The sequence below is a fragment of the Haliotis rubra genome, unplaced genomic scaffold (genome assembly GCF_003918875.1).
Source record: "Haliotis rubra isolate DU_JTF1 unplaced genomic scaffold, ASM391887v1 Scf1815, whole genome shotgun sequence".
Classification (NCBI taxonomy): Eukaryota; Metazoa; Mollusca; class Gastropoda; order Lepetellida; family Haliotidae; genus Haliotis; species Haliotis rubra.
In genome coordinates, this window is record NW_025765798.1 from 4292 (window position 1) to 24233 (window position 19942).

At 41.9% G+C, this 19942-nt stretch overlaps 1 protein-coding gene across 2 annotated transcripts; it reads left to right on the plus strand.

Moving 5' to 3' along the window:
• Nucleotides 1-15832: 15832 nt before the first annotated feature.
• LOC124273546 lies at nt 15833-19942 on the plus strand. Of its 2 annotated transcripts, XR_006897681.1 has the most exons (6): nt 15833-15919; nt 16500-16607; nt 17716-17928; nt 18419-18605; nt 19278-19417; nt 19814-19942. XR_006897681.1 is itself a non-coding variant. In XM_046708826.1 (5 exons), exons 3-5 carry the CDS (start codon nt 18443-18445, stop codon nt 19820-19822), a joined length of 312 nt encoding a protein of 103 aa, XP_046564782.1. In that variant the 5' UTR covers nt 16644-16711; nt 17716-17928; nt 18419-18442; the 3' UTR covers nt 19823-19942. The 2 variants fall into 2 exon arrangements, 1 of the variants encoding a protein (XP_046564782.1); XM_046708826.1 differs by lacking the exons at nt 15833-15919; nt 16500-16607 and adding an exon at nt 16644-16711.

Sequence of the window (19942 nt, forward strand, 5' to 3'; positions counted from 1 at the left end):
ATGTTAGGTGTCACAATAAAATGTAATGTCTCGACTTTACGTGGCAAAGCACACCAATCTTTTCGCTAGAACCAGCAAGGCCAACTTGACACCGTTACTCATACATGGCGCCTATAAACATACAGTAGAACGAACCCAACAAGGTTCTGTTACTTTCATATATAACTTACACCAATCACGCATGCCTTTTAAGTCGGGGAAAGCATTTTGGATGATTATCTTTATATTTAGCTCAACTAGGAATAGGCTCCAACTAGGAATAGGCTCAACTAGGAATAGGCACAACTAGTAGAAACAACAACACAGCGCCGTCAAACCGCCTCCTGTTGTAATTAAGGCTTAATCGATACGGCCATTTTCGCAATATTATGACACATTTGCAGAGACTTATGGAAGCTTTGAGATGTAATCCTGCTCCTTGGGAATATCGTTTTTCGCAATGACTTTATTCAAAATAAAATAAAATTGTCAGGCTTGCCCATTGTTTAGCTGGCGCTTCGAGTTAATTCCGTAGCTTACATTACTACAGGCCAGTAGGATCAAACAAATTTAACTACCTGGCTGGCTATTCAGTTGTACAATACAGACATGAAGGCATCATTCAACCCATTGAAACACGATCAAAGTTAAAATTCTTAGAATACGAACGTTTCGAATAGGGGCCTGATCTGTGCCATTGTGAAACTTCATGAGGCGGTTATAAATATTTAGTTTGCCATGAACCACTTAGAAGTTCAAGCGGTGTGTGATGTTATGGGAATAAGATTTAGAATGATAATTAAAACTCCCGCTGGCATGACTTCTCTCTGGGTTTACCACCCTGTGAAGGTGACCCCGGCGAGTGAAGATACATGGATGTCTTGAAGACAGTATTCCAGTTAGGGCTGGGACGGGTAACCAGAGACCGGGTCGGTGAGTATTGTGGACTGGACCCAGGTACCTGTCAATACCCAAGACTTTCCATTATTATTATAGCGACTAATAGATAAAACAATGTAATATGTTATTCTTTCTTGATTAAAGGTTGTATTGTCTTTGAAGATTTAGACATAAATTACAGATACTTCTTTGGAATATAATACATGAGTATTGAAAAACTCCGAAATTTTAGCCTCCGAGTTGAAGAATATATTGCCATTTCTTGCAAATTTGATGTGTCAGGAATTAACATAACGGAGTGCTTAGAGTAGGAGTAGGGTAGCAGGGAATTAGGATACAGGTAGGAACTGGACCGTCACAGGCCCTATTTCCAGTTATATCACGGCGTGTCAGCTAAATATCCAGGCAAATTGGTGCAGGTCTCAGACGTTATTACGCTGGTGGCGAATACCACGAGCACAGGTGTGGTGCCTAACACACACGATCAAACCATTATTGATATAGATTTTGGGCGGTAAACTTTCAGTTCCACATCAGACTGCAGCATCTTGTCAGTTCAAACGGGGCCCGTAAATCTCGCGAGATTTCCGGTACTTCCGGTACCGGATTTTTCGGTGACAATGTGTACATTCAAGAACCAGTTCTGGCTCCAAATTGCGCGACCGCCAAATATGACTTTACTAGAGCGGACCAAGTTACGTACGGCTGTCATTGACAGTTGTAATAGTTAGTAATTTGAGGAAATTGAATTAAATTTGTTATTCCTGCATGGATGATCGGTTCCTTGCTGTTAAATGACAACCATGAGACCATTCCGAAGGTATTTGTTACCGGAAGCACTAAACAACGAAAGGTCTCATGAAGTGCCGTGACCTGCTTGCGGGTCCTATACCCGGTAAGATTTTACTGTAAACCCCGTCTACATTCAGACGGTGACGTTTAATAAAATCAGGTTAAAACATGCAAAGGTTGAGAATAATGCTGACGCCTTGACAGGATTCACGGACAGGAAGAGATGCGTATCATTCCGTTCTGCTGTCACTGAATTATTTCTTGCGACCACAGTACTCAATGGACATGCAATGGGCATCTCCTATGAGTATTACCTGATGTAGTGAACCAAATTTTTTTAGCCAGTGGGCTAGCTATGCCCTGAAGTTAACAAAATGAATTATAGTCAGTGAACGTAGACACGGGTTTCAGCTACTAATATGGTCTTTATCAGACATGGCTCTTGCGCCTTTGATCTAAAGGTATTGCCAACTTAACAAAGTCGGTAGGAGTTACAAAATGACCCATGAAATTTACTAGCCAGTTGGAATTGTGACTGGAAATTGATTACTGGCCCGACTGGATTACCAGTCACGGGCTAGCGGGCCAGTGGCTATTTCAGGCTACTAGTGTAAAGTTCTCTGTAACAACGTAGCTAGGGGATATATATACATTCGTGTTAGCTTTCACCGAAACTTTAAAAGGTTTTATTTGTACATGTTATTTCAAACGAAGAAAATAGAAGCGTTAGTGATTTCATTCTGTTTTTTGTTCATCTAGTGTCTTGGTAACCCAGGAAGTGTCTTGCTCTACCTGATGAAAAGCACTGGGTTAGTGTGAAGAGACTCATTATTCATAAAGTGATGTGATGCCAATTACACTGTTGTATCTCATGTACACAACTTTGTATTGTAACTGTTCTGCTTACCGCAGAGTCCTGAACTGTAATCAGTACCGTGAACCGCAGTGGGAACCTACAATTCTGTGTGCCTTTTCTGAACTTTTGGGATATTTATTATTGCAGTTATGCCATAACTCTCCTTGTGCGTTTGTACTTGCAATTATTGTATCAATATGATCTCGCCTTACTTAGTGTCACCACTATCGATTGTAATATTCAAAATATGTTGCCTTATGTTGCCTTTTATATGACAATAAGCTCTATTTCTTTCTTTTTTGAATTGCTCACGTTATTAATATCTTAGTGTTTGGGAGATTGTATGTTTTGTTGTTACTTGTCACTGGGTCTTGTGGTGGTGGGTGGTCTTGAGCAGGGCAAGGTCACAAATCAGTTGAAGGTAAGCGACGTCGGTTACCGGAAAATCCCGTGACCGTGTGTGACCAACTTCACTCCTGCGAGGATTTACTACTGGGACTTCAGTTCAACTTGCCTCTACAACAGAAGCACGTACATGTAGTCTCACCTTAGGCAATTGCCTCTCTGTTCACTCAACTATGGGGTAACATCTGACTATGCGGCATTACACTCCACCATTACAGATTCAATTACTTATATTGGGTTATCCCCATCCGGGATTCGAACCCACAGTTTCAGAGTCAGGCGCCTAATGGCCCTCACCATCTAACCCACTCGGCCATCGAGGTAGCGTGGGCATCTGCGACCGTAAAATCTCCAGGTTTTCTGCAATGATGAAATCAATACTCGTAGTGTATTTTACATGTTAACCAACTCTGGCGTACAGTAGTCAACCTATAGGGGCATCTACAGCGACTGTAAAATCTCCAGGTTTTCTGCAATGGTAATCAATGCTCATGTGTATTTTGCAGTGTTAACCAACTCTCTGGCAGTCTGGTAGTCAACCTATAGGGGCATCCACAGGGATGGTCAGTCTCCCACACCTCCAGTCTCAACTGCATTGTTTCTTTTAGACCTATGCCCTGGTTCCTCCAGATGCAAATGGGTGATTTACGGTAACGTTCTATACATCTGAAATCATGTGCTTTCTCCAGCGTGTGGGCGGTGGGAGGTAGTAGTGGTTAAAACCGCTAGTCACGCCGAAGAGACCACCGATTCCCCTCATGGGTACAATGTGTTAAGCCCATTTCTGGTGTCCCCAAATCGTCATGTTGTAGTGTTACTCAACGATTTACCTCCTCCTTGCTTCTCCGGTGTTTGAGTATTCGACCCCTCATGTGCTGTTTATTATGATACGAACATATGCATACCCAATTGACACAAGGATAGATAACACTTCAATAAGTGATCGTATTTGCCGTAATATATGGCGACATGGACGATATTGGTGATGAATGCATGATTGTTTTAAGCAGCAGCTCGAAAATTGTATAGCCATGCAAATATCAAAATCAACCAAATATGCAAAACTATGTGCCTGGAGACTAGATGCTGATTCACCAGAGGTGATAAGGCCTTACCTAGATATAACGTATGTTACATATATGCCATTTCGCAAGAACTCTTTATCTTAAAAAACATCTCTGTCAAGAAGAAAACCTTGTGAATGTAGTCATGATAATGCAGCTCAGTCCCGTCCACCTCATATGTGATTGTTGCTCAAATGTCGGTAAAATTGTGCTCGGACTGGCTGTGATAACATGCTGTCCTGTCGTCATAATATCCACTAACAGGACATACATAAACCCGGATCAGAAGAATTGAAGTGGTGTTGTGTGTCAGTATTATTATTTTTGGAATTGGTGTGTGTGTGTTTAAGGGGGTGGTGTGTGTACGTTTTGAGAGTGGTATTGTGTGTGTTATTGCGTATGCGTGGGCGTGCGTGTGTGTGTGTTGTTGTTGCGGGGTGCGCAGCCCTCCATTGCGCTGGAAGTTTAATAAATGACGAATTGAAACTCTCATTGAAAATGAAGTGTGCAGGCAACCCCGAGGAAACGGTAAGTTCTGAAGGATGTCATGTCACGTATTATCCGCAACCATTTGGTTGTTTGTTTACAGCAATATTCGAAGCTATAAGACGTCGGTCTGTAATAATCAGTCTGGACCGAACAATCAGTGATCAACCAACATGAGCATTGATCACGCAGGTGGATGGAAATCGCCCTGTGTCAACCAAAGTCAGCTTGACCTGACCACCCGATTCAACCCGGTCGCCTGTACGACAGGCATGGGTTGCTGAAGAGATCAATTCTGCAGGGCGAAAATGAAGGTATGAGCAACAAAGGGCAAACCCGTGGCTTAAATATGAACACCAGTCACAAGCTTTATCATGGCTGTCGCTGTGATCGATAGGCGTACATAACAGGTTTTCATCGATGACTGTTTATTGCGGAGTTGTTAATGGTAACAGGACTTTGAATGTGAAGGTAGTTCAGGCACTGTTCATAAGCAATTAATATCGATTAATGTCGATCGGTACAAACTGAAGACTTCATTAATGGCGGTAAACAGGTCGTGGAGTGGGTTAGTGTCGATACTAGAACATGGAGTTAGTAATGCAACACTCGGGAATGATAAATGGTAATCTTTTTATTCCTATTTACGTGTTGGGTGAATGACTTGGTTGTGTATGTGTAAGGAATGACGTAGGTTTGTTTGCTGCTTATAGCAATATTTTAGCCACATGCGACACATTAGGACGCAGATAGTATTGACATTTCACCCCACGAAGGAATCAGATCGAGTCTTCGTGACTAGCGAAAGCTGCAACCACAGCAATTACGGAGAGAAGCCGAACAGAAATGAGTACACGGTATCGCTTCGGCCATGCCAACACGCGAGGGTGAACTGTGATTTCAGTCATGGCCAGTCCGTGCAGTTCAGACAGACTTACATGAGATAACGCGGGTCGCTCAACGTGTCATAATTTTAGATCCACTTCATAAAGAGAGGGGACGAATCTCCACTCTAACTGTCTCGCATTATGAAGATCTTCAAGAAAAGTCGGTTTGAGTATTAACAACGACCGCTTCTATTGCAACATTTACTTCCATTGATGTGGCATCTGTTTTATGAAAAAGAAGACTTAGGTTGCATGTATAACGTTATTTTTCCATGCAGCCTTTTAGCCAGTAATCGTGCAAAAACTCCCAAACTTTTTCTTTGTTCTAGATTTGTTTTCAAACTGGCTAACTCTATTAATCCCAATACGTAAGATACAACATACTTTAGAATTATGTTAAACATTTATGGAACCAATAAGAAATGATTTCAAATGGTTTTAGAGGTATTTACGGTACTGCTGTCAAATATTGAAGGTTCCACAAATGCTTCCTGCACAACACGTATCGGTTGGCGTAAAGTCATGGTGCACAGGGTCACCAATCAAATGACCATCGTAAAATAGATAATAGTTAATTTGTTACCATTATATGAGTAGTTAATTTCATAAAATGGTTACGTTTTAGAACTTTGATGTATTTTTAACGCATTTTAATGTTGGAACCTATTGTACATCTTGTAACTACAGAAAATCCTAAAGTGATAACAGCATTATGTAAATATAAAATGTATTTGATCCAGTAAAATTACTGCAGTTGAAATATCAGGTGAGGTGTTAAGCAATGAGCACACATTTCATAATAGCCCTAACTTTCATTCTTAGTAGATGTGCATGACCAACTGTCAAGTTCCACCAGCTGTTTAGCAAGAACGTTATAATCATTTTCGACTCTGACACCTCCAGCATTTCCTGCCATTGTTCATCCAGATACTATTTACTGACATTTGACATTTCTGTCTCGGTGCCAAATCGTTATACTGGATGTGGATGCTGATGTTGCTATCACCGTGAAGCAAACGTTGTAGTCTACAGATTCAGAAATTACTCTACTTCGCAAAGATGCAAAAAGTCCGCACCCTTAGTTCATCCAGCCGGCAAAGACCCGGGTTAGACTTGGTCTTCAGTAACCCATGCTTGTCGTAAGGGGCGAGCTAACAGAATGGACTGGTCAGGCTCGCTGACGGCGGTTGGTACATCGTATCCCAGCTGCGTAGATGCTCCTGTTGTTGATCACTGGATTTACGGTCAGACTTGATTATTTACAGACCCGCCACCATACGGCTAGAGCAACCCGAACCAAATAACCGCTTAGCTAATCCACGTATGCTGCTTTTCTAGAAACACTGAATTGTCATCACTGGTCAGCGCCAATAACTTTATTGTGTGCTATCTGTTTAGCTGATACTCGAGACTGGATTTACTCTCTGGTTTTGACGTTCTGTAGTTACCACAGCTTTACTATCCATCTCCTTCCGTGGAATCATGTACTGTCAGTCAGGATAGATATATTAAACTGAAATGTGAAACAGTTCGAAAAGTTAAATTTTATTAATACTTCAAAGGAAACCTCTTTTTGTCAAATAATATGTAATGTTTGTTTTAACTCAACACATCCTTTTACCTGAAAAACATATTTCACAAAATGAAGCATGGTGCGTGCATGACTGCATTTCAGGGAATAACTTTAGGTCGGAGATGAGAGATCGAAGCTTGTGTCGTCGTGGCGCTTCTCTTCTGTGGACTCATTTCTGGGATTTGGTATTGAAATATCCATATATATTTGAGATTCAAATTTTTTTAGTTTTTAGATAGCCGAGTTGCAGTTAATCATTCCCGACTGCTGAATATTGAAAGATGATGAATGATAGAAGCTTTTATTAAATGGTTTGAGTAGTATATACACCATATGTTTTTCGTCATGTCGGTGAGAGTAAGTTTGTTTTACGCCGCATCGTATTTGCAACTATGGCGGCAGTCTGCGAAATAATCGAGTCTGGACAAGACAATCCGGTGATCAACGGCATGCGTATCGATCTGCGCAGTTGGGAACCGATGACATGTTGTCCAGCCAAGTCCAGCGAGCCTGACCCTGCCTGCCCGATCCCGCTTCTCTTACCTCGAAGCATGGGTTACTAAAGATCAATATTCCACAACCCGATCTTCACGGGTCTTTTTGTAATTAAGTTAGTGCCGTTTGACGGCTGAAATGCTGATGAATAGCGGATTAAAAGGTGATTTGTTTTAACAAATTAAAGAAAGTCATTTATATGCTTCGAAAGTGTTGCGAGAGTCAACCTTTGTAGTTTTCTACAGCTTATCCCTCACGTAAAAGCCACAGCTTTGCAGTTCGTGTTCATGATACCTAAGCCAAGATTTCTATCAATCTAATGGATGGTGTATGCGCTGCAGATATAGTTGTCGCGGGAACCGATCCATAGATTGTTATAGGTATCGTGATGATGGTTGGTCAGATTGCCTACTGCCAAAGTAGAATATATATTTCTGGATCGTTTCTCTGGAAAACAAGTCTTTGATACTTGACGTTTGACGATGGATCCCATAGATGTTATATGAGTTAACGGTGACCTTCGTAGTGGATTTCAGCTATATCTGTGATTAAACAGCTTCCTGTCTTCAAGAACATGGCTACCTGCCTTGTTTGTGGGTTCAAATCCAGGTTCAACCATATTGCTTATTGTGGCGGTTCGGTGGAGACCCTGTATCTGATGTAACCGTTGTAATTATGGCGGTTCAGTGGACCCTGTATCTTCAACAACCGTTACGTAATTGTGGCGGTTCAGTGAGACCTGTATCTATCCGCTAACCGTTGTAATTGTGGCGGTTCAGTGAGACCCTGTATCACAGTCAACTACCGTTATGGTGGCGGTTCAGTGAGACCCTGTATCTGATCCAACAACCGTTGTATTGGCGGTTCAGTGAAAGGACCTATATCTGATCAACAACCGTTGAAATCGTGGCGGTTCAGTGAGACCCTGTGTATCTGATTCAACAACCGTTGTAATTGTATTGTGGCGGTTCAGTGAGGAATGGCCGTACATCGACAGCTAACGCAATGTAAACGTAATGCTACGAAATGTCGCCTTCGAGAGGAACAACTGCCGCCCAGAAGACCACCATCGCTCAGTAGTGACGAGTCACAGAAGAGATGCTGTGGACGGAACACTAATACAGACACCTCAATGCAATATTATTGCCATGACGGGGGATACTGACGAAGCGCATGGTGGAATGTTCGACTTTCCAGGAACGGAATTGCCAAATCGGATACATTACAATATACAGCCTGAATTACGTGCAAGACGTGTTTTGCACCTCAAAGTACTTGTTGCTAGATGTTTAGGACTTTTAAGTACCGAGGCTATTGCTTGTCTCGAGTATGACAGGGAAACAACGAAGTGTTTTGCAAACTTGTGGGGTAGCACCGATCAGAGTTGAAAATTTGGAGCGATGCAAAATCTTTGTCCTTTGTGCGAAATAATTGTGTTAGAGGTAGATGTATATTAAAATTATCTATGATGGCGCAAAGAGGACCCGTATAATTGGGCCTACTAAGCCACGTTTGATGTGTTGTCAGATACAGGGGAGGTTTTTTCAATGCTTTTGAAGTCAAAGTAAGACTGATCTTATTGTGTACACCCAAACCTGTTTTAGTATGTGGCAACGACGGAGGTGTATTTATATACAAATGGTATGCCTCTTAAAACCTATTTACTTCTTGACGGTACTTTTATTGGTCTTTTTACCTGGAATATATATACGTGTGCCAAGTATCTTTTATGCATTGATTCCATCATCTGTAAATATTATATGCTCAAGATGAGACTCAAATAAAACAATATATCTATCTGTATTAAAATTCACCGTTACCTATTTGTGATCCATATATATGTGTTTATCACCTCTGTTTTACCTTTATGTCAAAGAAATTTACGGCCGTTTACGAGAGTGCGGCTGTTAGTTAGAAACGGAGTTCATTTGTCTAGATTGATCCGTGAGGATGGAATGAAGATTCTGGTCAATGGAAGTCTGTGTTACCAGTTTCCTCCGTGGCGCACATTCCACACTGAGTAATAGAACACGTCACTTGTGCATGAAACCATGGTTGGGGATGTTGTTACCATCCGGGTCCCTGGCTCTCATCTGACGCTGTGTGAGGTGGAAGTCTATGGTAGGTTCTCCACATGCTGTACATAGCCCAGAAACTCCTTTCACAAAGGGACCCGTGAAGGTTCGAGGTTAGAATGGAACATTCAGTAACCCATGCTTGTCGTAGTGGCGACTCACAGGATCAGGTGGTCATCCGGTTCCCCAATTGCGCAGATCGATGCTCATGCGCGGCGGCCACTGGATTGTTTTGGTCCAGACTCGATATTTACAGACCGCCGCCATATAAGCTGGAATATTGCTGAGTGCGGCGTAAAGCTAAGCTGCGGCACTCACTCACCTATCAAAAGCACTAAAGTGATCGTAAAGTCGCTAAGGTAACCTTAGTGCAGTGTTAAAGAATGGGAATTAAAGGTTAACCTCAGTATGGGTGGCGATCTTAGCGCTAAAGGCGACCATAACTTCCATACTGCTTACCATAGACTTAAGTGAATCTTAGCGCTAAGAGATGGTTTTGGCCGCAACTGGCACCCAGAACATTGCATGATTGGTTATTTGAGATTCGAGTAGGTATTCAAAATAGCCACGTTCAGCCCAAGAGTCTTAAAGATACAAATATATCAGCATAAACTTACGAACAACGAAATATTTGGGATCAGTAACAGCATCAATATATTTTGAAAAGTGTTTTTGATTGGCTGACAGTCATTATGCACAACAGAGGATCATTATGTAGACGGTCAGTGTATGGGATTAAGGTACGGCAACGCACCACCATGGACACATGGGTAATAGAACCAAGGGAACCATTGTCTAAAGGAACTTTATATGGGCATTTCCATGACTTTCCTTTTGGTTTCAATGATTAAATAGAGACAAAGTTGTTACTTATATTGGATTTGCAGTGACTACTGGTTTTGGGCAGAGATTGCATTAACCAGTGCCACTAATGCAACCGAATTGAAACGCGCGCTGGCGCATTTCGCGATAAAGTAACTGGCGAGTGTGAGGAAGCGGATGGCTGCTCCGGGATATAGTAAGGACAGACTTTCATCGGTGAGTTGAATCTAGTAGCAGCAACAGCGGCAACCCGTTAGGAATATTATAGGAATAGAAATGTATAAGTGCCTTCCCCAAAGGGAAAACGCTGGTATTGTGATTTTGTGGCGTAGAAGCCAACGACTTCTAACATTTACACCATTTATGGTATTGCTTCCATAATCTTCTTAGATAAAACGATCTATTAAGCAGCAGCAGATTTATGCCGCAGCGAGTTGGACCATTTTAGGAACATGGAAGTACAATACAGCCTTTACTAAACGAAATGTCCGTTTATTGCTTTCCCATGCAAAGGAAATACCATAACGCATTTACGAGGTACTTGTAGCTTACGTTATCGTAATAGATAAACCAAAGCCAGCAGTGTTTGTAGATACATAAACCTCTATACCAAGTAGATGTGTTTCTATAGAGTCAAAATGAATATTACTGTTAAACCTTATAGTACACATACCTATTTACAAATATATCTTCTTTAGACCGTAAAATAAGTGGATAGAATTATAAAGAGCTCTTGAAGTCAGAAGTTTATACATTTCAGACGCTTTCAATTTCGGGGCTGAAGTATGTATATTAATCAGGAGATCAAAGCCCACATCTTGCTGCTCTTGACCCGTTATGCCTGGCATCTGTACTTGAAGACCATCTTAATGTTGCTTCTCCAATTACTCACCAAATTATGTCGCTTACAAGTCTTGAACACGGTGGAATGCCCGCTGAAACCGAAATCTGCGCTAAATAAAACCTCTCTTGAAGTAGCCAAACATACGATTGCAGTGTGCTTGGTAATTACAGACCTGTATCAATCTCATATGTTTCAAAACTCATTTTGCGCGAGCGACAGATGTGAGGATATCAGAGAAAATCTCCAACAACATGGCTTATTATAACCATCTTCAGTCAGCCTATCGTGCTCACCACTCCCACTGGGGACTGCTCTTATTTAAAGTCTAAATGATCTTCGACTTGGTTTGGACAGCAGCAATATTGGTATCTTAACACCCTTCGATTTTAAGTTCGGCACTTTGACAATTGATCAAGACATGCTCATTCATCGTCTCCAGGTGTGACTTTTACATTGATGGCACTGCTCTCTCTGTAGGAGGTTCAAGTCCTACCTAGTAATTGCCCTCCCACAGTCAGACTATGCATTAGATAGATGGACATCACTCTGCTCCGAGTCCATCTCAAACATGAGTGCGTACCATAGGGATCGGACCTAGGGCCGGTCCTCTTCACTTTAGTATGTTAAAAGTTTGGAAGTGTGATTGCTGAACACACAACATAGATCGATCATCAATGCACGCAGGTGGCACTTTTGGCTATACAAAGTATTTTCCTGCGGACCAAGAACAGTCATGTAGCAAGCGCACTAACGGGCCGTGAGGAATCACTGCTGTGATGACGTTAAATCCTGGATGACCCACAGCAAGCTTAAGCTCAGCAACCTTGCCAGCAAGACGGAGGGCATTCTCCTTGCTCCAAAGAAGCAGAGGTCCAACTGTAAGAGTCAACTCACGCTGGAATTTGGTGAATTTCAGCGTATCACTTTGATCATCAAGTCAAAGGCCTGGGCGTGTTCTTAGATTCAATCTTGTCGCCCGCAGTTCTCATGTATCTCATCTTATTCAAAACCTCTTTCAATGTCACTCCGCAACAGTGGACATATTCGCCAATGTCTTTACAGATGAATCTGCCAAGACTCTTGTATTGTCCTTGTAATGAGTAAAGCTTGATTATTGTAACTGCTATTTACTGGCCGGTGCATCAAAGACCCGATAATAGCCAAGCTACAGAGAGTGCAGAACGTCGCGCGCCCGCATCGTTGACTCGCTCAGGAAAATATGACCCACATTACTCCTACACTGTACACTCTCCACTGGCTTCCAGTCGAGTTCGGATCAAGTTTAAACTCTTACGCCTTGTTTCCGCTGTCTCACTGGAACTGCGTTTTCCCTATCTATCCAACCTTCTAACCGTGTACACGCCGTCCCGATCTCTTCGCTCACAGGATAAGAACTTTGCTTGTTGTACCAAAGTAAAAGACACTGCAGTATGGAAGTAGGTCCTTTGTCATCACGCAGGATCAATGGCCTGGAACATGATCTACCACAGAGTCTCAAGAGACTGTTCTGACTTTCATGCACCTTTAGAAATCCAATCTAAAACACACATGTTCGAGATAGCCTTTCCAACGCGGCTCTTTTGCCTTACTTGCATTTTTATTTATTGCGCTTTGAGGCGTATAAGCATGGATATATGCGCGTTACAAAATATCCTATTATTATTATTATTATTTACGGACGCTTGAATACAGGAGCCCGAACCTTGCCACCATATGCTCTTTCACCAGCTTATTACAAAGAGACCAAAGTCAATGCTACACAGCACAGATCAGCGATATATTTCAAGCGGGTGTTTTGTAAAAAGAGAGGTATTGTTTTCAATAAAATCGTTTGAATCCATCTTTGATAGTTGCCATTCACCCCTTCTCCATGTCTTGCTTTCTGGTCCCTTGATCAGTGTGACTTGAGCTTTGTGGGCTATTATGCTTGGCTAGTGGTATATTTATTATTGTCTACCTGTGTCTACCTGTAATTGTCCACATGCACTTTATTACTTGATGTATATTAGTTCTGTTATAACGCGCAGTTATCTTTTTAATTAATGAATCATACCTTCTAAATCTCACATTTGTACCTGAGACTCACGCTTTCCGGAGGTACTCATGTCACGCCCTCACGACAAAATGATAAACTGGGTTATTATAAAATATAAAATAAAAATCCGTTGAAAATCACACAAGTAGGTCTGAATGCATGGTTTTCAGTCACCCGGGGAGGTGCGTCTTTTTGGACCTCGGCATCTCAAGCTTTTGTCTATGTTAGGATTGGAAGCTCTGCCACCAGAATCAACGGGTACACAAAAGCATGCAGAGACTCCATTCAAAACATGTTGTAGTCCTGCACGTTTGTGTACGCTTTCTAATCCGCGTACGGAGTCATACACCATTGCCTAATTTTCCGAAGAATGAAGCATGTAAAATGTACTATGTAGTATATGTGTGTGAGTGAGTTTTGCTTGGGTGAGTGAATGAGCAAGTGGATGGGTGAGTGAGTGAGTGAGTGAGCGAGGCGAAGTGGGAGCTTTAATTGTGCGTTTACATGTGGTTTTGATATGGTTTCTCAAAGTAGATAATATGTTCACCGTGAATTTCATCTAACAAAGGTCAGATATTTTTTGTAATCATTATGTACAGCAATCCATTTTCGAGTCGCATAATTCACCGTTTCCTGCCATTTACGCAACCCAACACTTTGTACTCACGGTTGACATTCTGTATCAATTGTCAAGTCAGCTATAAGCTTTGTGTTGGCAACATCGTCATCGGTTACGGCTGGCTACCGCCGTGCAGCAACCCTAGCGGTCTACAACAGATTCTAGTATTCTACTTGTAAGGTACGTTTTCACCTCCATTTCATCCCCATATGCCGCATGTCGAAAACGGTTGGTGTCATCACAAACGCATTCAACGAATAGTCTGGTGAGGTGAAATGGGGTTTTAACGTCGATACTTATATATACACTTATATTTAAGCTCTCATATGACGACGTGCATGCGTGTGTATGTGCGGCTGTCTTATTACTAAGCCCAGACTTAAGCTGTTTAATAGTGCTAGGCCACTGTAAGGATACCATGCCGCAGTTAAGCATGAATGCCCAACTCAGACACATTTATACTGACTCGAACCGACCAGTCCTTGTTGTTGTACCATTAATGCCGAGTGCCAGGTAGGGACCAACAAAAATTCTACCATATTTCAACGCCTGTTGGTATGGTGGCGTGGTCATTAAGGTCGAACTTGCGACCTTCCGCTCTCGGGACGGACGCTATAACCACGCACTACACCACGCAGGCGGTCCAAAGTAACTTTCAACAATTTCACCTTTTATGTCAAAGGAATTTGTGTCTGCGAAACTCGACGTTATTTTTGGAGTTGATGTTTTATTCCGAAGTTTTTAATAATAGCCCTCTAAAAGGGTATCCCTCTACAGTTCTAACATTAAGATCAGGACGGGAACATAGAAACATGATCTGACCTCAGAAATTAATATGCCGTCGGAATTAAAAGCAAGTTACGCTCCTGCGGCATCAACTGTAGAAACAGTTGCACACGACTGATAAACTATGGAACTTCAGCGCAAATTTGATGCCCAGTCGATACTATCATCGCAGAAACAAATTACGTTTGTGTTAAAGGAAACATAAGCTGTGAAAATTATATGCATGGATATCTTAGCAAATTGGGGAGTTCAGCGCCAGGTGTTCGCCAAAGGTGTGATGTCCTGCCCTACCGGAAGCACCCGCCATTCACAAAACCTGCCACAACAGTACACCTGTGATCGCAGCCTGGTTTTTATATCATGCCAACTAATCCAGGGGGGAAAGGAACGCTGTATTTTAAACGTTGACATTTACGTTAAAATGTGAATGGAAGACGATGATTTCTAGTTGTCCTTCCTCTTTTGACGTATACCAAGATCCTGCAAAGGGATATCTGGCTTTGACAAATGGTCAGAACTGATATGGGATGTTTATGTACAATAGGAATTGTATGACCGTTTCTTATGTTTTAGTATATATTGGTAATTTAAATGTTTTATTAACACACAATGACATTTAGAAAGTAGTCCAGAGTGAAAAACATTATATATTTGGGATTACACTTTCTCAGTAAATTACAGATTCTAGTACTTTTGTTGGGTTGACTCCGTCTGGGACTCAAAGGTAGGCCGGGGAGCAGTGCCAATGGTACGCTTTCATCAAAAGGGTACGCAGAGCCCGTAGTCTTGACTACCAGTTGTCCGACTTCCAGTTTTTGTGAAACAGCAGTGGCACAGTGGAGTTGACGGATGACTCTGAGAGTGTGGAGTTTCGATATCCCGTAGTGGACTCAACCAAATTAAAAGTACTACAATCTGTACACGTTACTAAAAGGTGTAATCCCAACATGTGTTACATTCAAATGTAATCTTCAATTTATGGAGAGAAATGAAGAATATCTACTAGCTATCTCTCATGAAGAGGCTAACATGATCAGGTTGTCAGGCTCGCAGACTTGGTTTTGACTGTCATCGTATCCCAACAGCGAAGATCGATGTTCACGATGTCAGCCCAGAAGATTGATTATTTACAGACAGCGGTATGTGGTTGTATTGCCAAACAAACGAAGGAACAAGTAACCTTTGAAACTTGTACTCAATGCACAAAACTTCTTTTTTTCGGGGGCAACCTTCTACTGTCAAGATGAAGATCGGCTGTGTCCTTGTGGCGCTTCTCTTCTGTGGACTCATTTCTCAGATTGGTATTGATATTTCTTTATTGTAATCCAAATACTCCAGTTTTAGTCGAGTGTGTTACAATGTAGCTTAATCCATGAGTGGTTGGCATTCAGCTCACAGCGAACAATGGTAGTGTATAATAATATGGTTTGAGTAGATTACATGCCCCGTCTTTCTGCAAATACTCGTACAGTAAAAGAAAAAATGTTTGTTCGTTTTCGCCGCTTTTGACATTATTCCAGCAATATCAGATCGAAAGGATACCAGAAAATGGGCTTCACACATTGTACCCATGTGGGAATCGAACCAGAGACTTTGGTGTGACGAGCGAACGCGCTATAACCACTGGGCTACCACCGTCCCAATTTCTGATAGGGACTGCTGTTAGACTACTCGTATGCATGGTAGGTATAATGTATATTTAAAGATTACAGAAGGAGTTGTTTCCACAAAGCAGGGAGGGTATTTATGTTTCGCTGTTGAGAGAGGTGAAAGGTGACATATTTTTGTTCTTATACAGTATATTCCGTACGTGGTGCCAAGAAGCCGGACAGTTTTTCCAACTGTGCGCCATCGTATTAAATGTTGTTGTCGTTCCTTCAGATGGTGTATGCCGCTGCAGACGGGGATGTCGCTACCACCCAAGACGTCAGTGTAGGGGGATATCAAATAAATGTTACGATGGGTGGTCTGGTGCCTATTGCCAAAGAAGTAAGACACATGATTGTATGTTTGCATCATTTTGTTAAACGACGGTGTAGTGGATATCCAAAGAAATGTTATGATGGGTGGTCCGGGTGCCTATTGCCAAAGAAGTAAGACACATGATTGTATGTTTTCATCATTTTGTTAAACGACGGGGTTTCTTTCACGAAAAGAAACTCATTGTTTAAATGGAAATTTGAAGCATGACGCCACGGTTATAACTATGACTAGGGAGTTTAATGCTTTGTTATATTTCACTGCACATGTATATTGAGCTCAAAACTACAGACGATTTTCGACTGTTAATGCTTCAAATTTCTCCTGGATTAGGGCAAAGTCAATACCGTTACGTTAAGAGTGAGTGAGCGAGTTTAGTTTACGCCTTCATTATTAATATTCCAGCAATATCACGGCGGGGACACCAGAAATGGGCTTCGCCAATTGTAACCATATGGGGAATCGAACCCGGGTCTTCGGCTTGACGAAAGAACTCTTTAACCACTAGTCTACCCCACCGCCCCTTCTATGCTTTTAAACCGATCACATACTTGATAAACGATTGACAGGGCAGTTAGGTATGACCCCGCATCTGCAGAAACAGCCAATGTTATGTGAGCAGCTCAGTAAGGAATTGCCCTGGGATTTGTCAAACAGCCAATGTTATGTGAGCAGCTCAGTAAGGAACTGCCCTGGGATTTGTCAAACAGCCAATGTTATGTGAGCAGCTCAGTAAGGAATTGCCCTGGGATTTGTCAAACAGTCAATATATTATATTATGTGAGCAGCTCAGTACGGAATTGCCCTGGTCAAACAGCCAATGTTATGTGATCAGCTCAATAAGGAAGTGCCCTGGGATTTGTCAAACAGCAAATGTTATGTGAGCAGCTAAGTAAGGAATGTCCTTAGTCAAACAGCAAATGCAAATTTATGTCTTTGTTTTGTCAGCATCATTCCGTCGTCTTGGCACCATATCGGTCTTTCCAGTCAGAAGGAGACATGTCGTGATAAAACCAAAGTAATATAGGCAGTTCAGTGAGACCCTGTATTTGATTCAACAAACGTTGTAAATGGGGCGGTTCAGTAACAAAAAATGACATGTAAACGTTTGCTACAGAAAATGTCGCCTTCGAAGGAAGAAACTGCTCAAGAATGATCATTACTCGGTGATGATGAGTCCTGAAAGTGCTGTGGACGGACACACTAATACAGGCACCACAATGCAATGTGCCATGACAGGGGACGCTAACAACGCATGGTGGAATGTTCTGGCTTTCCAGGAACGGAATCAATCAAATCAAATTCATGAAAATATACAGCGCAGAATACGGTAAGACATGTTTCTTGGCTTAATTTGTCTCGATCACCTGTTGAATTGATTTGCAATAACCCATATATTTTTCACCTCTGTTTTATCTCAGATACGAAATGGAGTCCGTTACGGCGGAAAATCTGGAGTCCCGATCCGCAAAGCGTCCGCAACGTTACCAATCTAAACTCTATAGTTTATCATTGGATTACGAATGTCGTAGAGCTACGATCGTTTTGTGGATCAGGGCCCGATCCACAAAGCGTTCGTAACGTTACAACCTGTCGTACTTTTATAGTTTATCATAGGCTTACGAATGTCGTAACGCTACGAACGTTTTGTGGATCAGGATCCAGGGATGGCTATTCACGTGCGTTGACGTATTTTGGTGTACTTATCTGACCTTATACACCAATAGAATGGGATTGACTTCACTCATCCACCGTCGTGTCATGGTGTGCATGTGTGTATGTAGTTACTTAGTAGCCTCACTGTCAGTTTATTTGCGTAGATCCTGAAAGACGGACGGACCGGAATGGAAATTCTGAGTCCAATGGGAGTCTGTGCTACCAGGTTTCCACCATGGGATATCCCTGAAGTAGTAGAATCCATCGCATGTGCTGAAACCATGGTTGGAGATGTTGTTACCATCCGGGTCCCTGGCTCTCATCTCACGCTGTGTGAGGTGGAGGTCTATGGTAGGTTCACCACATACTGTACATAGTCCAGATCATTGTAACATTAGAGCCTTAGTCCTTAGTATGCGAAAACATACCTTCGACAGTTTCCTTGAAAAAGGTTTAAAATATGCAAAATTGCAGAGAAAACATGCAATTTAATCCTGACCCAAATGTCGCTTTGAAAACAGACCCCCTCCCCCTCCTCCCTCCGACTGACTCCCCAACCCCTCCCAGCACCACCTCCCTCGCGAGAACAACAAGAAGTAACAAAATGGAATAAAGAAAATCGTCATATGATAAGACCACCGACTTGGGCGTGTGGAAAGAATAACCCGGAAGTGTGGTTGACAAGTGTTTTGATTGTGACCTTCAGATGACATATATTGTGTACATTAAGCAACATTAATTAGTAGTGTTACGGTGTGACATTAAAGGTAGAAGAGCCCAATGTACTAATGCCTTTGACGACGTTTCCGCTGTGGGGCCAGGAACACTATTGTTGTGTTAGTCAGTGCCCTATGAAGTTACATTACTATGTGACCTTCGTTTGATCTAAAACGTTACACGGGTTCTTTGTTGATCATCAGAGCTGCCGTGCAAGTACCAGGTGCATCGTGTTTTATTTTACAAGCATCATGTCACATGTGTTCGAAGTGATTAAAGTAAAGACAAAGTTGTTATTTTGATTAGTTTGCGCTGACTACTGGTTTGGGCTGAATTGCGACAAGGAGTGCCACTGTTCAATCCGAGGTGAAATTTGCGATAAAGGAACTGGCGAGTGTGAGAGAGTGGATGTGCTCAAGGGTATAGCGGGACAGACTGTCAGTGAGGTAAGTCTGGTAGCAGTAGCAGCAGTACCAGAAATAGTTTAGGAATAGCAACAGTAGGGATATTTTAGGAATAGAGATAGTGTTAGCCGTTTTAGCAAAATAATTATGCTTTTGTGACGTAAAGAGAACTACTTTAACATTTTCGCAAAGGCATGTGTGCTTCCATATCGAATTAGATAGACAAGCTAGCAGCATTTTTCGATATAAGCCGCATATGAAGTGAGTGTGTCTCCACATCAAATAAATATAAGTGTTAAATTAGCAAACATGACACAAATATTTATGTATATATTTGTATACCAGAACTGTAGAGAATGTGGTAACGCTTACATTTACATTTGTTCAAATATTTGGCTATTTTGAGTGAGGGGTGAATATTGTTTTTCATATTTGCAGGCGCTGTAGATAGGAGACGATGGTACCACATGCTTTCCTTGCCCACAACAATAGCAATTGCTACAACACAGTTAACGATATGTTTTTGTAAAGGAGATAACTGTATCACAATAAACCTTTAGTTCATCA